General features: G+C 41.8%; 2 protein-coding genes across 4 annotated transcripts in view; both read left to right on the forward strand.

The window, feature by feature from the left end:
• Positions 1-681: 681 nt before the first annotated feature.
• LOC6606643 (octopamine receptor beta-2R) lies at positions 682-9713 on the forward strand. Of its 2 annotated transcripts, XM_032721074.1 has the most exons (6): positions 682-1235; positions 4537-4635; positions 6907-7005; positions 7080-7438; positions 7761-7938; positions 8599-9713. In XM_032721074.1, the coding sequence occupies exons 1-6, from the start codon at positions 682-684 to the stop codon at positions 8918-8920; spliced, it is 1611 nt and encodes a 536-aa protein (XP_032576965.1). In that variant the 3' UTR covers positions 8921-9713. The 2 variants fall into 2 exon arrangements, with proteins under 2 accessions (XP_032576965.1, XP_032576966.1); XM_032721075.1 differs by lacking the exons at positions 682-1235; positions 4537-4635 and adding an exon at positions 6485-6845.
• Positions 9714-13620: 3907 nt separating this feature from the next.
• Positions 13621-22248, forward strand: part of LOC6606647 (octopamine receptor beta-3R) — a 36320-nt gene continuing 27692 nt past the window's right edge. For both annotated transcript variants that reach the window (XM_032723024.1, XM_032723025.1), the window contains exon 1: positions 13621-14518. The gene's annotated coding sequence lies outside the window, so the exon portion shown is untranslated. The remainder of the gene's footprint in view (positions 14519-22248) is intronic.

Consider the following 22248-nt stretch of genomic DNA (forward strand, 5'->3'; position numbering starts at 1 on the left):
AAAGGCAGCCGCTTGGAGGCTAGGCTACTAAAAAAATAAATATTAAAAAACCAAAAAAAAAAAAAAAAAAACCAAAAAGAAAATAAAACCCAATCAGCGAGCAGAAGCAGCAAAAGCGAATTTACACAAAAAATATCAAAAAGTAAAATAGAAAATAGAAGCCGCACAACAATAAATAGCCGAAAAAAAATTGTCGTCCAGCCCGAGGTAGCCTCTCCATCAGCGGCGGAGCAGGCGGAAAAGCTACGGAAAATCAACGGAAAAGCGAGGCCATCACAAGAGCTCGCGTGGGCTGCGTTGGCTGGCAAGGACAGCGGTTGGTCGTTGGTCGTTGACGTTGGCAGCGTCTGAAACTGAGGCGGATTCTGAAGCGGAGGAGCGGCGACGTTGTCGTGGCCACACGGTTTACGCTCCACGGTCCGCGGGCCACTTTCGCGAATCAATTTCCGTTGCGGTGGCCGTTTCAGTTTTGGTTTCAACGTCGCCGGCGCCACGCGTGTCGTGATTTCCCAATGGCGCTTCCTCCAGTGGGTGTTTCAACCTAAAAGTGCGATAATAAAACACGAATCTGCCACACAGTGTTACTAAACAGATAGAGAAAAAAGATATAGAGAGAGAGAGAGCTACAAGCCAAAGATAAGTTATAAATTATAGTAAAATTAAAACCAGACAACGAGACTCATGTTGTTGTGCGACGGACTTGGCCCGGAGCCACCGCGGCAAAGGCATCGAAATCGAACCAGTGCCGCCAGGATTAGAAAAATACCCAAATGCTGCTGCGCCGATGGCAGCAGCGGCAATCAGGCGGAGCAGCCCGGCGGAGTAGTTAGCAACCCAATTAGTTATGGCCAAAGTCTGACAACATTGGCGCGGGTCACGGCAGCCGCACTGACCACGGCGGCCATGCTGCACACAACGAACGCCCTGGCTGCCACCGGCTCATCCAGCTCATCCAACTCTTCCACCGGCGGTATAGCACTGCCGCTGGGCACTGCCCCACCTGCCACACACGAACTGAATGCCACACAGCCGTTTGGCGGCACGGGTCTGAACATCAACGAAAGCGGCGCTGGATTAAGTGACCATCATCAACATCAACAAAACAATCCCGACGAGGATTGGCTGGACAACATCGTTTGGGTGTTCAAGGCTTTTGTCATGCTGCTCATCATCATTGCGGCCATCTGCGGCAATCTGCTTGTTATTATTTCTGTGATGCGTGTTAGAAAATTAAGGTGCGTATACGGGATATTTCAGCTGCTCCTCCTGCTAATTAGCTGTGAAAAAGCAATTAGAAGTACGCGCAGTCCGTGTAATTCTTTCGTAATTTGCATAAAACTTAATTGCCAATTTGGCAAAAGTTACGAGAGGGAAAAAAATTACAAAGCGCTTGGCTTTCTATGCGCGATTTTCGTCAACTTTGCATAAAATTCATGCACGTCCATTTGTATCCCTTCCATTTTCTCACTCAAAACGTGCTGCAGGACCTTCTTTTACTCGCTCGCCCGGCCCTGTCATTGCTCGTCCTTCGTGCTCGGTTCTCATGCTGACTCCGTGTCCTTTATTTACTAGCTTTGTTCTATCCTTCGTTTCGGCATGAGACTGCAGTATTTACTCCCACCATTTAGCGAAAGGAGGCGCCCACAACAAAAGAACAGAGAGATGCATTATTTTAATGACAAATTAACTTTCATGACTTTATTCATGAATCCAATTTGCATATTAAGAGATTCTTAATTGGGCGCTTGGATAATGATTTAATTTGACAAAATTCATTCTCCATCAACCTTGCGCTTGAATTTATATGCAAAATTTAAATGGCAATTTAACAGGCCGTAAATACTCAATTCAATTCAAATATTTTGTTTTAGTTTTGGAATATATTACTTTATATAGGCTGACTAAGAATCCAGGTTATTTTCATATCCGTTTCTATCCAGAACTTGTCAATTTCTTGCTGCGACCTCGTTTTGCTAATGATGGGCGGAGTTTTTGTGGCGGTATCCTTCGACGAAAATGACATTATACGAAAAAGAAGAAAAAAAGGAAAACTTTTCTAGTGATAAATGATGGGACATCAGCTGGGGTTCGTTAATATTTTTAGTTATGCCTTAATAACTGGCGGGCAAATCAATTTAGCGCTTCATGAAGCCGACGCAATCAAAAGTTGTTTTCTGCCTGACAAACGCTCGGTTATTTTTCCACGATTTTTTCGCTGCTCAGCTTTAGACGCAGAATTTTTCTACCCATCAGAGGAAAAACTTTAAATGCTCTTAGCCCAAGTTGGCGAAGGGCAATGAAGCCAAAAGGCGAAACAAACAAACTTTGCTAGGCGGCACAGAAAAACGAGGCAGCAAAAAATTATAATGAAAGTGGGGGCTGGGGACGAGGCATAATTAAGGTGAACCTCGCTTAATTCCTCTTTTTTTTGCCCTGACTGCTAATGAAAAGCATTTTATTTTTTAAGTGACTTGCGTGTTGCTGGATTTTAGGGCTCCAGAGCCAGGTTCATCCAATGATGATGCCGATGGATGATCATCAAGATAATTTTCTTGGTCTGATAACAAACTTGGGAAAAAGAAAGCTTTGAGGCCCTTCGGTCAAAGGATTAACTTATTTTTCAAGAAACTTTCTATAAAAGCTTTTAAAGATAGTACATTAAAAATACACCAGAAAGATTTACATTTAATTAAAATCGATGTATAGTAGAAGCCAATAAAATAAACAATTATACGTTTGATTCGAATCAATTTAAGATCGTACGAATTTTTGTTTATCTCTTCCCTTTTCGGTTTTTAAAGATTTTAAAGAGGTTCAAATAAATTATTTCGTAAAAAGTGACAATCATGCGGTAATTAATACACACAAAAACGAAATGCGAAAACTTTTTCAGCGTGGTCAGCTGGCAGCAAGATTCTATTGTTCTGAGCGGCAAATATTACGCATACGTAGCGTGAAACTGGGAAATATAAAAATGTGGAAAAGTTTACAAGCACAAAAAAGGCGCACACCCCCAGCTAGAAAAGAAATGACAATTAAACACTGCGAGCTTGTAGCTCAAAGAGAAATGGAACAAAAACAAAATGCATGCTCAACACGAGAGTGGGCGTGGTGGGCGGTAGGTGGCTTTGCCAGGAGTATGGGAAATGCTGGAAAAGCGGGGCCGGTGGGTGCTCACAGAACAAGTACAAAAACAACACACAGCCAGCGCGGCAACAACTTTGGCAATTAAGGCAGCTTATGGTTTTTATGACAGCATAAATTTAAAATGTTCTATGCCAAACAATAAAATTGCGCTTTCTTCTTAGCCCCACGCCGCCCAAGTTATTTTGGCGGCGATGAGCCGCAGCGAAAAGTGCTCTAGATGGCGAGTGTATGAGCAGATATATCTGGATACTACGGCTATATATGTGTGTGCTTTAATTTGCCATTACAGCAGCGTAGGGATGGGGGTGGAAATAAGGGGGGAGAAACCGAGGCTCATTAACACAGCGCCTTTCTCCAGAAGGATGCTCGGCAGCAACTTTTCTCTTCGCTATTTTTCTTAAATTTAAATGGCAGGCAAATTATCTGCAGTTCAAATCGGTGGGTGAGGGGCAGGGAGTCGCTGAGTAATGGCGTAACATTCTCAGAATGGCGTCGATTTGTTGCAATTAACGTCTAAGACGCTGAAAGTTATTTAAGTAGTAGCCGGAAGCAAAACAGATTACCACTGCCACTTGAAACTAAGTACAATAGCCCCAGAAGATGAGATTAACGCAACTTAAAGGCCAAAATAAGTTTAATGGATAAGAAAATAGGTCTTCGTTTTTAGATATAGCTTTTATATGATTTTTTATTTCATATTCTTTCTTTGACTAAACATTGCATATATGTATATACCACAAATATATTTCTTTTATAAACTTAAGTTGAAGGAAATTATTCGGTCGGTATATTACCATAATCGGGCAAAAGTTTTCGAGTGCAGTAAATGCTCAATTTCGATTTCAAACTTTTCCCATTTGGCTTAGTGAATGAAGTGAATGAATGGCGGCCACCTGGAGTTCAATGAGTCAGCTGCACTCATCCGATTTGAAAGTCCTCGGCCAGCAACTGGTGCAAAATTCTAATTGGCACTCGGCTTGGAATTCAATTTAAATAACAAAATAGCCATGAAGTAGTATAGGTTTGCGGTTGACCTCGGCATTTTCCTCCGCCCACTTGTTTCCCGTTTATATCAGATTTTCGTTGGGGTCGAAATCGTTCGACATCGTTCTCGATTCTTGGACTGGCTTTTCAATTATACTCCCCGCTGGCAACAGAATGCAATGGGGTCCAAACTGTCAACTCATACAAAAGAGTGGTTACCCACCAGCCAACAACATCCCCCATTTCCCCACTCAGAATACCCATCACGCATTCACTCATATGATATATCCTGATTAGCCCCCACGGGGTGCACGAAGGACCTCTCTCGCTTCGTGTGCTATTTGTATGTATTGTTGGATATTGTCCTGTGATTGCTAACATCTCGTTCTCTTCTTCTCTTTGCAGAGTTATAACGAATTACTTTGTAGTTTCCTTAGCCATGGCTGATATAATGGTCGCTATTATGGCCATGACATTTAACTTTAGTGTGCAAGTAACTGGGCGGTAAGTACAACAACAAACAGTAGAAAAAAACAACAAAATGAATACCCTCTCACACACACACACACACACACAAGGCCTAGGCAGAGCAACAAAAGCGAGCAAAACTGTTGCAAAAATTACAGCTGCAACCAAAGCCAGTCAAGGTGGGTGGTCGGTGGTGGGCGTGGCAGTGGCAGAACAAACAACCAAAAACAAAAATCCCTGAAAAATGAAAGCAACGTTTATTTATGCTCCTGTGAATGTCCCTGTCTGTGTGCGTTCCTATGGATATATGAGTGTGCCACCCACTTTTGGGTGGCTGTGCGAATGAAATGCAAATGCAGAAAGTCATCTTTCAGTGCCCATGTGTGCGCGCATTTGCGTTCAAGAACTAAAATGTGAAAAATAGAACAAACAAAGAGGCATTCGTTTAAAATACGATTTCAGAATACCCATTTTATATATGGTGGAATTACCCTTAGAGCTTTGCAACTTATGCATATAAAACTTCACTGAAAATAACTTTCAGTAAAAAAATCAAATGTGAATCTAATCTGAACTACATTTTAGTTGTTTTTAAAGTTGAAAATTTAATCTATTGCTTACCAAAGAACCTGAAAATGTACGATTTTTTCACAAAATGTTTAAGACAAATTCTCAAAATTCAATTAGTAATATATTTAAAGATTAAAACAGCCTAAAATACCCCTCAGTAAAACAACCAAGTAAAAAGTGCCCACTGAGAGGGAAACGACAATTTTGAAAAGCTATTCCAAAGGACAAAAACCGTCAGAGTGTGACATGGTCACATCCTTCACGCAGAACGTCCGAAGGACCGACTCCTTCTATGTGTTCCATGTGGGTAATGCGATATGTGCGAATGTGGATATATGTTGAATGTATGTGAATTTATGTGGATATATGTGCCATGCCAAATGCAGCCGACTGAGCTTGGTTAATTATGCATGGAGGCTGGCTTAAAGGACGCGCTTTAAGCTCGACTTCACCACGGTGGAAGCAATGCAAATGTTTACAATGTCACTGCCAGTTTCCAGATGACGATGGTCCTGATCATGGTGCTGATGATGGTGCTGCTAATGGTGACGATGAAGTGGCGGCCAGAGCCCCACATTATGTGCCACTTGCTGGCAGGCCGAAAAACTTTGGCCAAGCGCGAGTTGCATATAAATTGGCATCGGTTTGGCTCTGGCAAGAACCAACTCGCCGCCACTTGGCATTCATTAGCCATTTTACCTTCACAGTTGCCAGTTGCATAATTGCAGCACTGCCATTTCATGGCTTAAGTGTCAAAACCGATGGCGCGCCTGCCCCAAATGGCAATGTAGTGTAAAGCAGCAAAAACCGGCGCGCAAAAACAGCCTCGTTGGATAGTCGAAAAGTTTTTGAAACTGATGCCAAACGGGGCGCCCGATAATAAATTCCACTGGCTCCTGGCCCCAAAAAGGACGGGTATCCGCCTCCACCGAAATGGCCAAAATGCGGAGTGGCAACCAAGGGCGACGGCAGAAGCGACAGGCGAACAGCGACGACGCAAGTTTTAATGAGTTTTTCATGCAGCGAACAGAGTCGCCTCCGCTTTCCTTGCCACTTTTCGCCTCGGACCTTATGGCCTATTTTCTGGCTTCACAGTGCATCTAAGCTTTTAATTTGGCCCTCCAGAATGGCAGTTCAGGGGCAATGTCACCTGGCAACCGAAACTAAGATGAAATCGATAAACACATAAATCAGGCGGCCTGATAACGAAAATAGGCGAAAAAAAGGGAGTGTGTCTAGTCAGCTTGAGTTTTTTATAGGCCTACATTCAGAAATTGGCAGTAAAATGCCGTTTAAATTTAGAGCAACTTTATTGCATAAATCTTTTGAAGGTTTTATGGCCTGTATTTCTGCATTTTAAATGGTAAATATTAGAACTAGCGCAATTTATATGGTATTATCATTTTAATATTGAGCTTATGGTTTCCCTACTTTTTAACCACAATCAAATCATTTTAATCGGAGTCTGTAAATAACTGTGCTGTCACAAAGGGAATTAGTCGTGAAAAACTAAATTTTTTACAAAGCTATAAACCAGGAAATCAGTTTTAAAGCGATGACTTCATGAAAGCATTTCGCGTGGCACTTTTAGGTGAGGCAAAAAACCAGAAATGAGTCAACAAAAATACATACTGCAAATTCATGGATTCGTTAATCAGATACAATGACGTTAGAAAGTAAAGGCCAAAGTTTATTGCCTCGTTATTGGGTAATCATCCATTCATTTGACCCTTTCAGCTGGAACTTCAGCCCCTTCGTGTGCGATTTGTGGAACAGCCTCGATGTCTACTTCTCAACAGCGAGTATTTTGCATTTATGCTGCATATCTGTGGATAGGTAAGCTGCATGCCACAGCCAGAACTATAGCCATATGAAGGGCCCAATAACCTGGCGTTTTGCCCACTTCACAGATACTATGCGATTGTTAAGCCCCTCAAGTATCCGATTAGCATGACGAAACGCGTGGTCGGCATTATGCTGCTAAACACATGGATATCGCCGGCACTGCTCTCCTTCTTGCCCATCTTCATCGGCTGGTACACCACGCCGCAGCACAAGCAGTTCGTCATCCAGAATCCGACGCAGTGCTCGTTCGTGGTGAACAAGTACTACGCCATCATATCGAGCTCCATATCGTTTTGGATACCCTGCACCATCATGATATTCACCTACCTGGCCATCTTCCGGGAAGCCAATCGGCAGGAGAAGCAGCTGATGATGCGACACGGCAACGCCATGCTGATGCACCGATCATCCATGCAGCCCTCAGGTGAGTTTGGGATCAAGGTTAGACTGTAAACAACCAGAATATATCAATAAATCAAAAAAACAAATTAAACAAGTATAAATATAAAATATAGAATAAATAAGTTAAATGAAAACAAAGTCGGAAATAATACTCAAAAAATATAAAATTATCAGGACATTGAGTCTTATACTTTTAGAAGAGTTAACAACTAGTTTTGAGCCTGAAAGATCACTAGTTTGTTTCACCAGCATCCTGCACAGTGATGCAGTGCGAGTGCATTGAGTTCTGTGGTCCTTCTCCTGCCAGGACATTTATCAAATCTTCATCTTATCTCCTACGGCAGGCGAGGCGCTGAGCGGATCCGGGTCGTCGAAAACATTGACGCTGCACGAGGTCGAGCAGGAGCACACCCCCACTAAGGACAAGCACTTAATCAAAATGAAGCGGGAGCACAAGGCCGCACGCACGCTGGGCATCATCATGGGCACCTTCATCCTCTGCTGGCTGCCATTCTTCCTGTGGTGAGTACCAACCTGCCGTCGAAGGTTGAACGTTTGGTTGAGTGTTGGAGGCCAATCCCGCTGACATTCCAGGCATAATTTATCTAATGTCAAGCATGCATAATTAAATATTACTCATACGGCCCGTGCGCCATTGTTTCGGCGGTTGTTGTTGTTTAATCTCATTTATGCAAAGCCCTGGCCCACTCATGCATCTGGAATTTATGGGTATATATATCTCATCTTTATGTGGTACACAGCAGAGAACTGCAAGGGTGCCACTCGACTAACTCCCAACCCAGTTCGGGACCAGTTCCGGACCAGTACCAGTACCACAATACACCAGGGTGGCAAAACACTCGAATATTTTTTATTGCCGCAAGTAGAGTGTCAGAAAACACCCAGTGCTTAGCGGGTGCACTTAGAGTGCCAGTGGCCAAGAGCAAAGAGATTATAAATGGTGTTATAATCGAAGTATTCCTATATAGAACGTTTATGAGGTTTAACTTGTATGAAACAAAAAAATTCATTTGATCTTTTATATTTGCTTATATAAATCAAAGTTCTAAAAACCAATAAAAACATCCAAAATTGCATTTACCTTGGAATTCAGTTGAAAGAAAGCTTAATAAGGTTACAGATAATGAGTTTAAGCTAATAATTGTTTTGTGTTAATTTCAGGTACACTCTCTCCATGACCTGCGAGGTGTGCCAAGTGCCGGACATAGTCGTCTCGATCCTCTTCTGGATCGGGTACTTCAATTCAACACTCAACCCGCTGATCTACGCGTACTTCAACCGCGACTTCCGGGAGGCGTTCCGCAACACGCTGCTCTGCCTGTTCTGCAACTGGTGGAAGGATCGCCACCTGCCGCTGGACATCGACATCCGGCGCTCCAGCCTGCGCTACGACCAGCGGGCGAAGAGCGTCTATTCGGAGAGCTACCTCAACTCGACGACGCCCTCGCACCGCCGCCAGTCGCAGATGGTGGACAACTTATAATACAGGGATGAGGCGCTGCTGACCCCCATCGCCCAGCAGCAGCAGCGGCTGGCGGCGGGCGGATCCCGCCTGGGCGGACAATTGGCAGCTGCCGCCAAGGATGGCAGGGAATCGAAGGATGCAAAGGATGCGGGCAAGGGCAAGTCCAATGTCGATTGCTTGGCGGGCGACGATGTGCAGGAGATCCAGATTGAAATACCCATGGAGTACATCAACAAATGGAACAAGAACAACAATGCTGCCGCCTCGACGGCCTCGAGTCATGTGTAAATGGTGCAAATGGTGCGACTGGTGTAAGGATGCGAATCGAATCAATCGATGGCAGCCGGATCCGTGGAATCAATTTAATGCAATTAAAATGTTCCATTAATTTGTAAAATTAATATGCCGGCAAATGCATCGGCTGATTTACTCGTAATGTTGACATTAATCAATCTGTGGAGCGTACCATTTCATTTGTTCTTCACTTTATTTTTTCATTTTTGTTTTCGTTTTTAAAAACATTTAATCTCGATTCGAGTTGCCGGGTTCCTTGGCGCACAGATCGGAACTTTGTATAGGATAAATTATTTATTTATGATTTCATGTCGTTTATATCTTGTTGTAAATACTGAGTATTTTTGTACGACTAAATTAAGCACAGGTTGTAAACTCATTTCGATAAATGTATATGAATATGTAATATGTATGTACGTACGCCAATCGAAAATCTGTAAGCCGTAAAGCATTTTACTCACGAAAAGAAATAACCACAAATAAATTATTTAAAATGGCAATCACTGCAACTCACTGAGCTATGCGTGTACATAGGGATTCGCAAAAACGACGAGCTAAAGCTACAACTAAAACTGTGCCAATTAAGAGACCGCAAATTATAGACAACTACGTGAGAGAAGTCCTGCGAATAAACAACCACACCCCCAACGCCATTAGAATCGGAGAATATTGAAAAATTTATAGAGATACAAACAAAAGTCACGGCAGCTAAAGCAAAGCTAAAACCCAATTGTTATTTCAACGACAATCGCATGAATTGAAAATGCTCAAAATACCTAAAGTAAACCCCCAAATCGTATAATCAACTAAAACATAGCGAGACTATATAGTCAAAACCATATATGTAGGACCCCAGCGATTGGTCAAAACCAATCCCAAAGTCCGCCTAAATTAACCAACATATAGTGCATCGATATCAGACTAACCAAATTACGTGTGTGTGAGTGTGTGTGCGTGAAACCGATTTTCAAAACCGTATCCGTTTCCGTTTCAAAGTGCCAGCGTCGGGTTCAAAGATCACGAGTGAAAGTGCTTCGGATAATGGGTAATTGCGTTGCAGTTCCTGGAATTAAGTTGACTGTGTAGCCTGTGAGGGCAAGGCTTGAATACTGCTCCTGAAGTCAGCAACTTGATTCCAGCAATTGCGGCCCGATATTCCGCAACAATGAGCAAAACCGGAAAAGCCGTGGGAAAAAACGGAACTTCCTCGAATTTCGGCTAGCAAATAAAATGGTAATGCAAATAAGCCGCATAAAAAAGCAAAACACGCAAACAAAGCATTTTGTGTTCTTTGTATAAATAACTAACCATAAAATGTTAGCAAGAGTTTGCAAAACTAACCGATTTATGATTTTCTCTTAATCCGCAAGCCAAGCGAAAAGTCAAGAACATTTGTCAAGTAAAAACAGTTGTTGTTTAAACAAAAGAATAGGAACTGGTTTTTTTTTTTGATGATTTTTCCAGCTAGTCTGAAACTAAATAGTAAATAATTCTGTTGCCATGAATGGAAAACAAGGATAAAGAGCCAAAGCTCAGTATGTATCATATAAATGTGTATAGATGTCTAGATAAATGTTATATTTATAGTAAGTACTCATTAGATGACTTTCCTTGAAAAGATGAAAGAAAACAGAGCGAAAGCAGAGAAGACCGCAAAAAAACCAAATCTCCAAAGGACTTGTTATATTTTTATAAGCCACAGCGCCCGAAAACTAATATTGTATGTGTAATTTGTATTCGTATTTGTATATTGACATGTCTGTGTATATGTGTGTGCGAGTTATTTATTATGATTACTATAATTATTATTATTATTACTGACAACTGAACTTTTCGTTGCATTGTTTTGCATTTTGCTGTGCAATTTTCCATGCAAAACAAAATAGGATCCTAACATTAAGCCAAGCAAATCTAGCCCCGAGTGGGCGAGTCACGTAAATGGCAAACTAAGCTACTAACTAAGTGAATATGAAATTTAGATGTATTATAAAAGCAAAATAACAAACTTCAAGTTGAAAAACAAGCAGAAAAAGCAAAAAAATAAATTCAAAAACTACAAATAATAGCAAAACGAAGTTGTTTTTCTCATTCTTGTTGTCATTCCGCAACGAACTGCTGATTACCCAGGACTAAGTTTCGAACAAACTGGAAAGTAAATAAAGTCTGGGATGGACCCAAAATTACCCACTCCGCATCGAGGTACATTAACAGCATATTATCGGTACAAAAGTAAAGCTGATTACTGCCGGCGACAGTTGTAAACTTCTAAATAACTGTCAAGACTCGACTTCGCCTGACAAATTACAAATTTGTGCCAAAAACCCCGTGGCAACGCGTCGAATGAGTGATTTTTATTTGGCAAACGCGTGTGTAATTTAACCGGCGTCATGGCAATGATATAACCAACCTATACAGCCTCTTCCACGCAATCTCACCCCAACCTTGAAATACTTTCGAAAAGTAATTTATCATGGAGTCCTGCTCCCAAAGAGGGCAGATCAGTTAGCACGCTTTAAATGCCGGCACAAACGGTCGGCGACACCTGCTGAAGTTGAAGTTCGTCCCATTTCATAGGGCTCTGTATATTAAATTTATTTAGCAAAAGGTGACACACACCACATCGAAAAGTTGACCTGCAGAAGTTAAAAGGACACACCTTACTGGCGTAAACTTTTTCAGCATTTAAAAACGCATAAAGAAAAACGAGATAGTTTCTACGGGAGTCTGTATTTATTTTTCTGATTCGCATATTGAATATGTTTATTTATATATAATTTATTGCACGCGTAAAAATCTGATCGATAGGCTATTTAATTTATCCAATTATTATAATTGCTTTTAATTTGTTTCCAAGGATATAAATCAAAAGCACGGTAGTAGTAAAAAAGTAAGCTTTTCCCTTTAACCAAAAACTATCGCAATGCTTAAATACTACTGTCTATTTACTTACCCAGTCAATTATTTTTAATACGTTTTTCACGCCCATCAGTGGAAAATGTAAAAGACAAATATTTTTGTTTCGAAATTAATAAACACTATACTGCCACAGCGGTTGAATTAATTCCGCTTCGCAGGCGAGTCAAATGTAATCAGTTATATTAAAGTATTGATGCTGCTAGTATATATTTTAAAGGACGTTGTGTTTTGAATTATTTTTTAAATTAGACGCCGCGAGTAGCGCTGAGGATGGCATAATAAATGCGAGTCAATTCAAACTCCATTCATCAAAGTCAGCCATGGATCCTAGATGGCACCCACCCAGACTCCCCATTCGGGGCCACTAAGTGAGTGATGCACGATGGCATCGGGGCAATCATCGCTCATAAGGCCCGCCAATTTGGCCGTGACAAGACATGCGCTTCTTAGCGCCAAGAAGCCAGCAGCAGAGGGCAACCAATGATGGGTGTCTTATTGCTTATCAGAATTTCACATTTCAATATTTAAAGGAGACAATGGGGCCGAAGGACCTGCACCTTATCAGACAGTCCGTCACTCGGGGCGTCACTTAAAAAAAAAAAAAGCGAACACAAACACACAACTGTCACCGACAGAAGTGGCGTTAAATCAAATTGCGTTGTCGTAGTTCCACCTCTTATCTACATCTACATATTTATCTCTTTTTTATGAAATTTTAATAACTCCGACATGTGCGGAGACAAGCTCGAAGCCGGCATATTGCTATCGTCAGCTGTTGTTGCTGCTGCTCCTGCGATGATTTTAGTCCTTGTTGTTTGCATGTGTCGGTGTGAGTGTGGGTGTGTGCATGTTGTCCTGGCCCACCCATTTGTTGTTCCCTTTGTTGTTATCGTGTGATTTTCACGACACGAACACGCGCCGAAATAACAAATCTTTTTTAGATTTACTCACGCATTTTTGGCGGGGTGCCATCAGAATATTTTTATTACAAATGCAAATATTGACGCCCTGCATTGAAGGGGGTTGTTACTACTATATAGTAGTGCTGACTTGACCGCCTTGGGGGTTTTCCTTCTTTCATTTTGTTGTGCGGCAAATTCGGCACTTGGATGGTTGGGTGCCTTAAAAAGGGGGGTGTGGGTTGGCATGACTGGGGGTTAGATCAGCTGTTCTGGGGGTGGCTTTCAACAGGGTTGCTCAAAAGGATTTGCAGCAAGGAAGCTAAGTTACACGGAAATGTGACTTGCACTCAATGACCCAATAAATATGCTACAGAATATTTCGTTCAGTCCAAAATCCACACTATTTAAGCACGATTCACTTCATTTTTTTCGAATTTTACTACCACTACTTTCCCATGCAACTCTGTTTTAGTTTGAAACATCCTTTTCGCGCCAAATTCCATTGCGCAGAAGCTCTCTTCCTCGAATTCGCCGCATCCTGAGTTGGTTTGCCGCCAAAGGACTTGGCCACATTTCTTGGCCGAGACTCAGTCAGTGGCCAGTTACCAGAGCAGGCGCTCATCGCCACGGATTGCTGACCCGCAAAAAAAGGCCAAGAAAGGCCTGCGAGCCAGCAATAAATACAAAAACCACAACGAAAGCCAGTTGAAACCTGTGGCCACTTGTCACAAAACGTAGCCCGAAAGTGCCAGTGACAGTTGTTCTCATACAAACTTGGCATCCTTCTTATGTGGTGAAAAGAAAGAAATTAAATTCATATATATATATATATACACATATTGAAAAACCGGCTGGACAGTGAAATTCGAGTGTGCGTGTTTCGATTCTGCGGCACTACAAAAACCGATACGAAACTCCATTTATGACCGCCGTAGTCGTAAGCCCTGAGTTTGTGGGTCGTCTTGTACGTGTTTACGTTACACTTTATATATATATACAAAAAAATATATAGAAAAATTCAGGAAAAACGTGCGGCAAATTGCAAAAAGAAATTCCATTTTAACAAATCGATTTTGGGTGTTCTTTTTTATATTCGAGTGCGGACAGCAATATAAATAGAGTCGCGTTTCGGGGAGCTAATGACAAATTAAATTGTTGGCACACACACACCCAGAAGAATAAAAAAAGGAAGGAATATCGCAACCTCAAAGGCTTTAAAAAATTACGAACCGCGCGTGTTAAAAAGTTCGAGCTGTTATCAAACAAAAAAAAGCAACAATAACAACAAGTAGAACAGCATTAACAATAAACTGCGATAAAAGCAACAGACAAACGGGAAAAGTTTCATTATTTCGGTGAGGAGGCAGCCAAGTCGAGGCGGCAGCAGGCAAATCAGGAAGGACAATGAAGGCGGCGCGCCAGGGGCGCTCATCCTGCCAATCCTCCGGCCATTCCACCGCTCATCATCATCAAGAACGGCGGACATAGGGCGCGTGTTGAGCAAGTAAGCAAACAATATAGAACTTCTCCTCCATTCCGCTGCACGTGAAAAATACAAAGAAGCAAGGAAAAGCAGGAAAAGCACACACAAACACATACTAAAGCTGGAGGGGCACACGGCACACGGTAAACGGAAAACAGAGAGCACATTGGGCGCCATTTTTAGTGGTTACGTAAACTGAAAGTGCTGTCTAGTTAAGCGTCAGGCTGTGTCGGGGTCACCATCGCCACCCGTCACCCATTCGCCATTCCCCATCAACAGCCATCTCCACATCCCATTACCATCCGGCTGGCTTTTTTAATAAAGTTGAAATCCTTAGTTGTCCGACACTTTAAATATGTACATAATCCGCCGTCGGCCTTTCCAAACTCAACTCCTCTGCCAGCCTGCCGCCACCAGCTGCCCAGAATGTCCTGGTTTGTCTTGGTGTCTGGGCGGCCTCCTAATGATACAAATCGCACAATAAACAGTGGTTAAAAATACACTAGACAGTTTACTATTCCAAGCAATTTATTTGATTAGCTCAAAGTCTGAAGTCTAGGATCTAACGATTAAGATAATCCTAAGAGTCCTTGCTTCAACCGAGCTTTTAAGGTAATCACATTTAAGGACAAGGTCTGCGTATCAAGTTCAACAGCACAGGACAATTTTGTTGGCTATCTTGATGTGTCTTAATTAGAATAAAACTCAAAATAAAACTAGATGTTTGTAAATTGATGTTACTATTGAAATGAAGGCTGCTGTTTGCTGTTTCAAGCTGAATATACATAAGTTCAACTTCGTTTCGCACCATTTACTTTCACATTTTATACGAAACGCATTTATTGCTATAATTTAGTGAGGTATTGTGCACGTTCGAAGCTCCTTTTTACCCGACTTGATGCGCTTTCATGTGATTTTTTGTAGCAACTAGCGACAAATATCCGTGCCCGCTTCACTGCTCGACAATAATTTTTCATTGCATTTCTGAAACACAATTTCCTCTCGTTAGTTTTCCATTCCCGTATCACAGTGCACATGGTGCATAGTGCGCCATTTGCCGCCGGTCGAGTTCATCCACTGAGTTGGCTTCTGTTGCTGATGCTCCTGTTCTTAATCCTCTTGCTCCTCCTGCTCCTCTTGCTGCTGCCGCTGGGTCAGGTCAGGATGCCATTTGGCATTTGCCACTTGATTCGCTCAGCCGACGGCACTGCGCCCAACCCATTCCCATTCGAATCGGAACCCCCCAAGTATCTCACCTTTGGCCACCAGCCTTTTGGCCTTTTTCGCATTCGTGAATGAACTGGCTGGCTAGCGCAAAGCCTCTGGGTTTTGCCAAGGCGACTAGCATGCCACCTGAGTCTGTGTATTGATTTTCTGCACTTGCGATTTTGCACCTACGAGTGCACTTGCATTTAATTGAAAATCGGACCGGGCCACCTTTAAAATCAAATTTAGCAAAAGCCCCCCAAAGTTCTCTGTCGATTGCTTAGGTAACACAGTTCGTCTGTAAAGTGCACAAAGTTTTTTACTCAGCTTTCTAAACTTTGTGCAGATGGCGAAAACATTTTTTGAAATAACATTGAGTTGGTTGTAGTGGATTCGTAGAAATTACAAGCAATTTGTAGGTTTTGGAAATTCCAACGAAACTGATATGTGTAGGATTTTGTAGGAAATAAGGATGCCTTTTTTTGGCCAAAATATTTAATAGAAAAGTAAGGCAGCTGTTTCATTGAAATATATACAATGAAATGCCTGTTTTTAGTTGTTATACAAATAATATTTGCTGTAAGGACACGTACAAGCGCCGACAGATAGACAGTTGGATAGAGGAGGTGGACTACTGACAGACGGCGATTGTCCTGCACAAATTGAAACTTTTCAAGTTACGCTCGAAAAAGTTTGAATTCAACTAATACAGTCGAGTTTCAGATATTGTTTGCTGGAAACTTTCGAATGGTTTCGAGTTCACTGGGACTCTGATTCAAAGATTCAGATTCGGATTCTGAATCGGATTCTGTTGCTATTTCGGTTTTTGTGTGCACAGAACGTTACCCCATGCCGAATGTAAAACAATATTGCCCTTAAAGCCGGCAAATATTTGCGCATAAATGTTTTAAATGTAAATGCCTTCATTTATTCGGGCCAGATCTCATCAGCGGGTGGTCCCTTGGCCCGGCGAAGGCATCTCGAATGTCTCCCGATAAATGGCTGGATAAATGATGAATAGAATGAATGCCTTGAGCCATTTTGGCATGCCATTGTTGTTACGATTGGCGTGTCTGTTTGTCTGGGATTTAGGCATAAGCTAATCAAATTCATAGCTGGCGTAATGATGCGATTTGTAAGAGATTTGAATGCTTTGATTGAAAATTTAATTAAAGAATGTTGTCAATCGATTGGAAACTCAGTGTACTCTGTGTATTGACAACAAGGAATCATTGCACTGACACTTTGTATTTGATTTTCAATTACCAACGTTCTGTTCGAGATTGCTGATAATGGTTTTTATTAACCGCAAATTGTTCGCACTTTGTTGCAACTTTGGCTTAACAAACTTGTTTGGCAGATGACCACAAGTCTTGTATTAATAAAAACATGTCAATTGCATAGGCCAAAAGCAGATACAAAGTGAAAAATCGAGGAAGAACAAAGTAACCACAAAAAGCAATCAGAACAGCAAAATGAACTTAATTCGAAAAAGTGTTCCTTCGATTCCAACTCCCCGCTCTGTGCAATCAGTTAAGCAAAGATTTACAACCGAAACCGGAAATACGCTCAAGAAAGCATTTAAATCAGTTTCGCATTTTCCCGACGCGCTCGTCTGGAAATGAAAATGGAAACTCGCCCGTCGTCCGTTTTCCGCATATTTTATTGCCCACTAAATGCCGTAAATGATATTTGCCTTTGACTTAACTCTCGCAGCGGCAACAGCAAAAGTTGCAAATTAATAATATTAGTGCCAGCGATTCGCATTCCCCAACTCCGCATTCAATCCACTGCCTTTTGTGGTCTTCGGTTGTGAGCAAGATCGACAATGGTGGATTGGCGGCTCAACGCTTTTCTCATTAGGACAACTTCCGCCGGAGCTCCGGCTGAAATGGGCTGGTGGTCCCGGGAAGCAGCCAGGGCCAAGATGCCCACGAAGCCCAAAGAGCTGAAGCCCAAGATGCCACAATTCACGGGCCAACGGCCGTTGCCAGTGTTTATGTCATTAAGTGGCGCTCGACAAGCCAGGACATCTGGGTGAGTTTGCTCGGAAGAGTGTGTCAAAGTGTCTCGGAGCCACCACTTGTGTCGCAGGAATTGTTCCACTTTGTGTTGCGCCCTTTGGAGCGGATTATTGTTTATAATATTGTAATGTGGCAAAGTCAAATAAACTGGAGTGCTGGCAATGCAGGTCGTGGGTCAATGGAAGAGTTGGGATTGGTGGCGAAATTAGGGAAATGGACGCTAAGGATGTTCTTTTTCTGCCTATATTTTATGTATTAATCAATATCACAAAACAAATCACGTTATCAAGAGTTTTGACGATACAATTAGTTCTCCAAGTTTAATCTAAGTATTAATATACTATCATATCCTATCCTGTTAACCACAACCTTCAAGTATGTGGGGAAAAATATCTTAAAAGGATTCTATGCATACTTAGGATTAGGACCAGCAAATCACTCAAATATAGCCAACAGCTAGTTCAAAGTCACTTACGGAAATCCTGCAGCGAGTCAACTTTTCGGGCGACCCTCTTTTCCAGAGCTTCTTAAGTATCCTCAGCCACCCCTCTCAGCCTTGAAAGGGCTCTCACTTAACTCTACACTACACTTAAAGAATAAAAAGACTGTCTTTTATATATTAAACAAAATATAAGATATATAAATATTAGCACTATTATGATGCGATGATTAAATCAGTTACGTTCTGATTTAAATTTGAGAAAATTGTTCCACAATTTAAATTCATATGACGACCTTACCTTTTTCCTAAAATTTTATATCAGCACAAAAGGTGTGTATAAATAAATGATCTGAAAAATTAAGAATTCTTTTCTGTGTAGACGGTTTTTGTCTTGCCACCGTTTGTTGCAACTGTAGAAAGCGTTGAGAATGCCTTTTGTGTGTTAGTTAAAGGTTCAGTGTAGCCGGCTCTCCCGCCCTATATCCTCCCCAATACATTTTTTTTTTTTTTGGGTTTAGGTTTCGTTTTTTGTATTGTGTCAGGCATGTGTCGAGGGAGGACTCCCTTTGCCCGGGTCCTTCGATGGGCCAATGGGCCTTGCCTGTCGGCCTAGGCCTTTGTCTCTCAGGCGTTTCCATTTTTTTTTTCTACTTTTTCCACTTTCCCCACAAAACTCTACACGTATATTATTTATGCTATTATTGATTTTATATGTGGGTTCAATAGAGTCGACTCCGTGCCCGGGACTCGCCCACTGGGAGCCACCGGGGGAGCTCCAGTCGCTGCAGATTAACGTGTCGCCATTGCCGGGCACAAAATGAAAACATTCTTCGGCGAAATTTATGGCCAACTTCGCGAGCTCATCAACTTCCCTTTGAGCCGTGCAATTTGTACGTTTCGGCCAACAAAAAGAAACGAAAATAATGAAAAACGCTAGACAGTGAAAGTTACTGGCTTGCTTTTCTTTCAATTTATTTTGTGAACACGCGGCGTATACGCAACGTCAACTTAGTTGCGGCCTGCAAGGGACAAAAAAGTAACCTCAACGCGGTCAACACATTTTCTTAGCCGGGCCAGCGACTTTTGCCTCATTTTAATTTCGACTTTTTAACAAAGTTAACCAAATGTTCGGAATTGAATTTGGGACAAGGCCCAAATCATAAATGGTCACTCAGGCGAGCTGCTCCTAAGTACACAGCCCCTCACTCTACTTCATTTATTTACATTGCTAACGCCTAAATTAAATTTTAAGCTGTTGATTTGCATTTTCAGCCGAGCAGAGTTCATAGAACCTGGCAACTTCGGGAACCCCACTTGGGTTTGTGTTTATTGAACCCTGATTATGTTTAACAGCTAGGCAGCGAGAACAGGCGAAGGAACATCAACATCAAAATCAGATACAGAATCCGAATCAGGCTCATTAGACTGGAGGGGAATGCTATGGTATGGTATGAAATGGTATGGAATGGTATGGGTTGTTTCACTGGTTGTGCCGCCAGTGAAAATGGCTTCTAATTAAGGAGCCTACACACACACACACACACAGACAGAAACAGACCCATAAAAAAGGTTAAAGTTAAATAAAGCACGGAGAAAGTTAAAAATGAGCCGGGTTGCTACTTGTTCCACTCCACTTTTTTTCTGGCAAATTCTTTTGTCTTTTGGCAGAAATCTGTTAAACATTTGGTTTGCCGCTGCTTCTTCTTTTTTTGCACCGTTTTTAATGAAATTAGGCCTGCCACATCACTCAGCATTAGAATTTCAGTAGGGATTGACGGCGGGGAAGTTCACAAGTGCGAGGTCGAGGTCTGACAAAATGAAATTAGCCGCGTTCAACAAAACCAAAATCAAATTTTGTACTACAAAGAAGATGAAAAATACACATACATTTGCCAAGTACGCGAAGTGTACATGGCGGAATGTCAACAGGCGGGATGGAAAAATATAAAAATGCTAGATGGGAGTTGAGAGTTGGGCCACAGCCACCTAATTTACGCATCCAAGTAATTTGAAATGAAGGCAGCCAGAACGTAAGGATGTCGGGATGTCAGCGACAGGAGGAGATGCCAATGGCACTGCAAAGGACTCTGGCTCGAAGTATTCAGCTGGTGAAACCAATTTGCAAACAAGTCAACAATGGCTGAATGGCTAAAATGGCTGCTAGCTGCGCGTAGGCAATAAGCCCAAGTGCAGCAGTTCCACTTTTCCGCGCTCCACCCGCTCTATACTCCCAGCTTTGCCAGTTTTCTTCAGTTATGCAAAGTACTGGCAAGCGAACCAGAAGCTAGTTAGCTAACTGGGTACACTCTGCAAATAGACGGTCATAATGAAGCCACTATTGATTGCCAGCTGCGTTTGTGTTTGTCCCTATCTCGACCGGGGAGAAATAAAGGACTCAGCGGAGTCCTTGAAGATGTCGCAACAGCCTTGGTTGTCACAATGCTAAAATCTCCTTATAAGGTTGAGAAATCCCTGCCCCACATGCGGGAACTTTAATTAAACAGCCTAATTAAGCTCTACCCATTCCAATCACGGCGAGTGCAATTAAATGCATATGAACGCTAAAAGCGTTTTTAATATGTGCATATCAAGACGAATTCAATTTACGCCAGACAGCAAATGAACATTTTCCGGGAATTTATTTACTACTTACTATTGCGGTGGAATTTCTGCTCGGGCACTTCGGGAAATTACATCTGAAAATTGACAAGGACATTATTATTTTCGTACACATTTACAAGCTCGTCACAAAACAGCAGAAAATTATAAAACTTTGCAATTTCAATTCATGTGAATATGAAGATAAAGAACTCCAGAACTTTTAGATCCGATTTTAGTTGTAATTATAGGAACATTGGATATTATATATGCACATCCATTTCATAAAGCAGAAAAAAGGGATATAAAGACATTCCGTTCCTAAAGCAATTTCCTTGTTTTTTCCTGGCAAATACATGTCATTTCAAAACCAAATAAAATACCTCTAATAAAATGAAACAATCTCCTCCCTCATATAAGCCTGAGTAAATGACGAAAAATGCTTTGCCGAGGCGAGGAATAATATCAGCACATCCTTCAGCTGGCTGTGAAAACATGCAAAGCCCACAAGTGGTAATCCGCCTATATATTCTATATACATATATACGCATATAAGAACGGTGCTCCTTGTTAGTGATTGCTGTTACTGCCGCAATTGTTTGCGCAAATCGTTAAAACGTTAATCAAAAAGCAAAGAGAGCAAGCGACACGCCGTCTGTGCCCAGCGTGTTTACCCCAGCCAGCGGAGCCAAACAATGTGATTCCGCCACGCCCACCTGGCCAAGAATACCTGTGTTCGACTTCACCTGCGAATGGCTCTGAGTCTATGGGCCAATATATCGAGTTGTGTGTGCCCCGCTGGTTAAGCGAAAGCATCCAGCAGTGGGCCACAAAACCGCACCAGCATGAGGCCAAAAACACAGATGCAGAGACCCAGTTAACTCAGTAAACCCAGTAACTCACTGAATGCCTAATGGGGCGGAGGGATGCCAACGACATTTGCAGCGGGATTTCATTCAGTTTTAGCGCGCTTTTACCCTTTGTACCAATGTATTGACAACAGGCACAATGCCCCATGGCAACCATTGCCAGTGTGGGCGAATAGTCCTTTTTTCAGCCGACTCACACTTTCACAAGCCTAATTTTCCCATTTTATAATAGTAGTCAGAAGTAACTGTAAGGAAAATCCAGAACCATCAAACCTATTTTTTCTATCTTTTAAACCTTAAATCTTAAAGATACATTCGAAAATTTAACAATAAATGTTAAGTTAAGTTCAGTATTAAGTAGTTTGACCAAAAGTACATATATAAAAGAGGTCTAGGCAAAATAGTGGTATCTAACACTGTTTCATTTCAAAATCTTATTATACATACATATTTGAATTCAGCTAAAAGTATCAGTATCTGTAAAAAGCAGGATATTTAGCCAAACCTAAGATCCTTACATTTATATACCTTCTTAGTCGCAAAATGTAAGCTACTTACTTACATTTAAGGTACAATATGTTATGCAAGGAAAAATCCCCTTTTGCGTTATCC

Source organism: Drosophila sechellia, chromosome 3R (genome assembly GCF_004382195.2).
Source record: "Drosophila sechellia strain sech25 chromosome 3R, ASM438219v1, whole genome shotgun sequence".
Classification (NCBI taxonomy): Eukaryota; Metazoa; Arthropoda; class Insecta; order Diptera; family Drosophilidae; genus Drosophila; species Drosophila sechellia.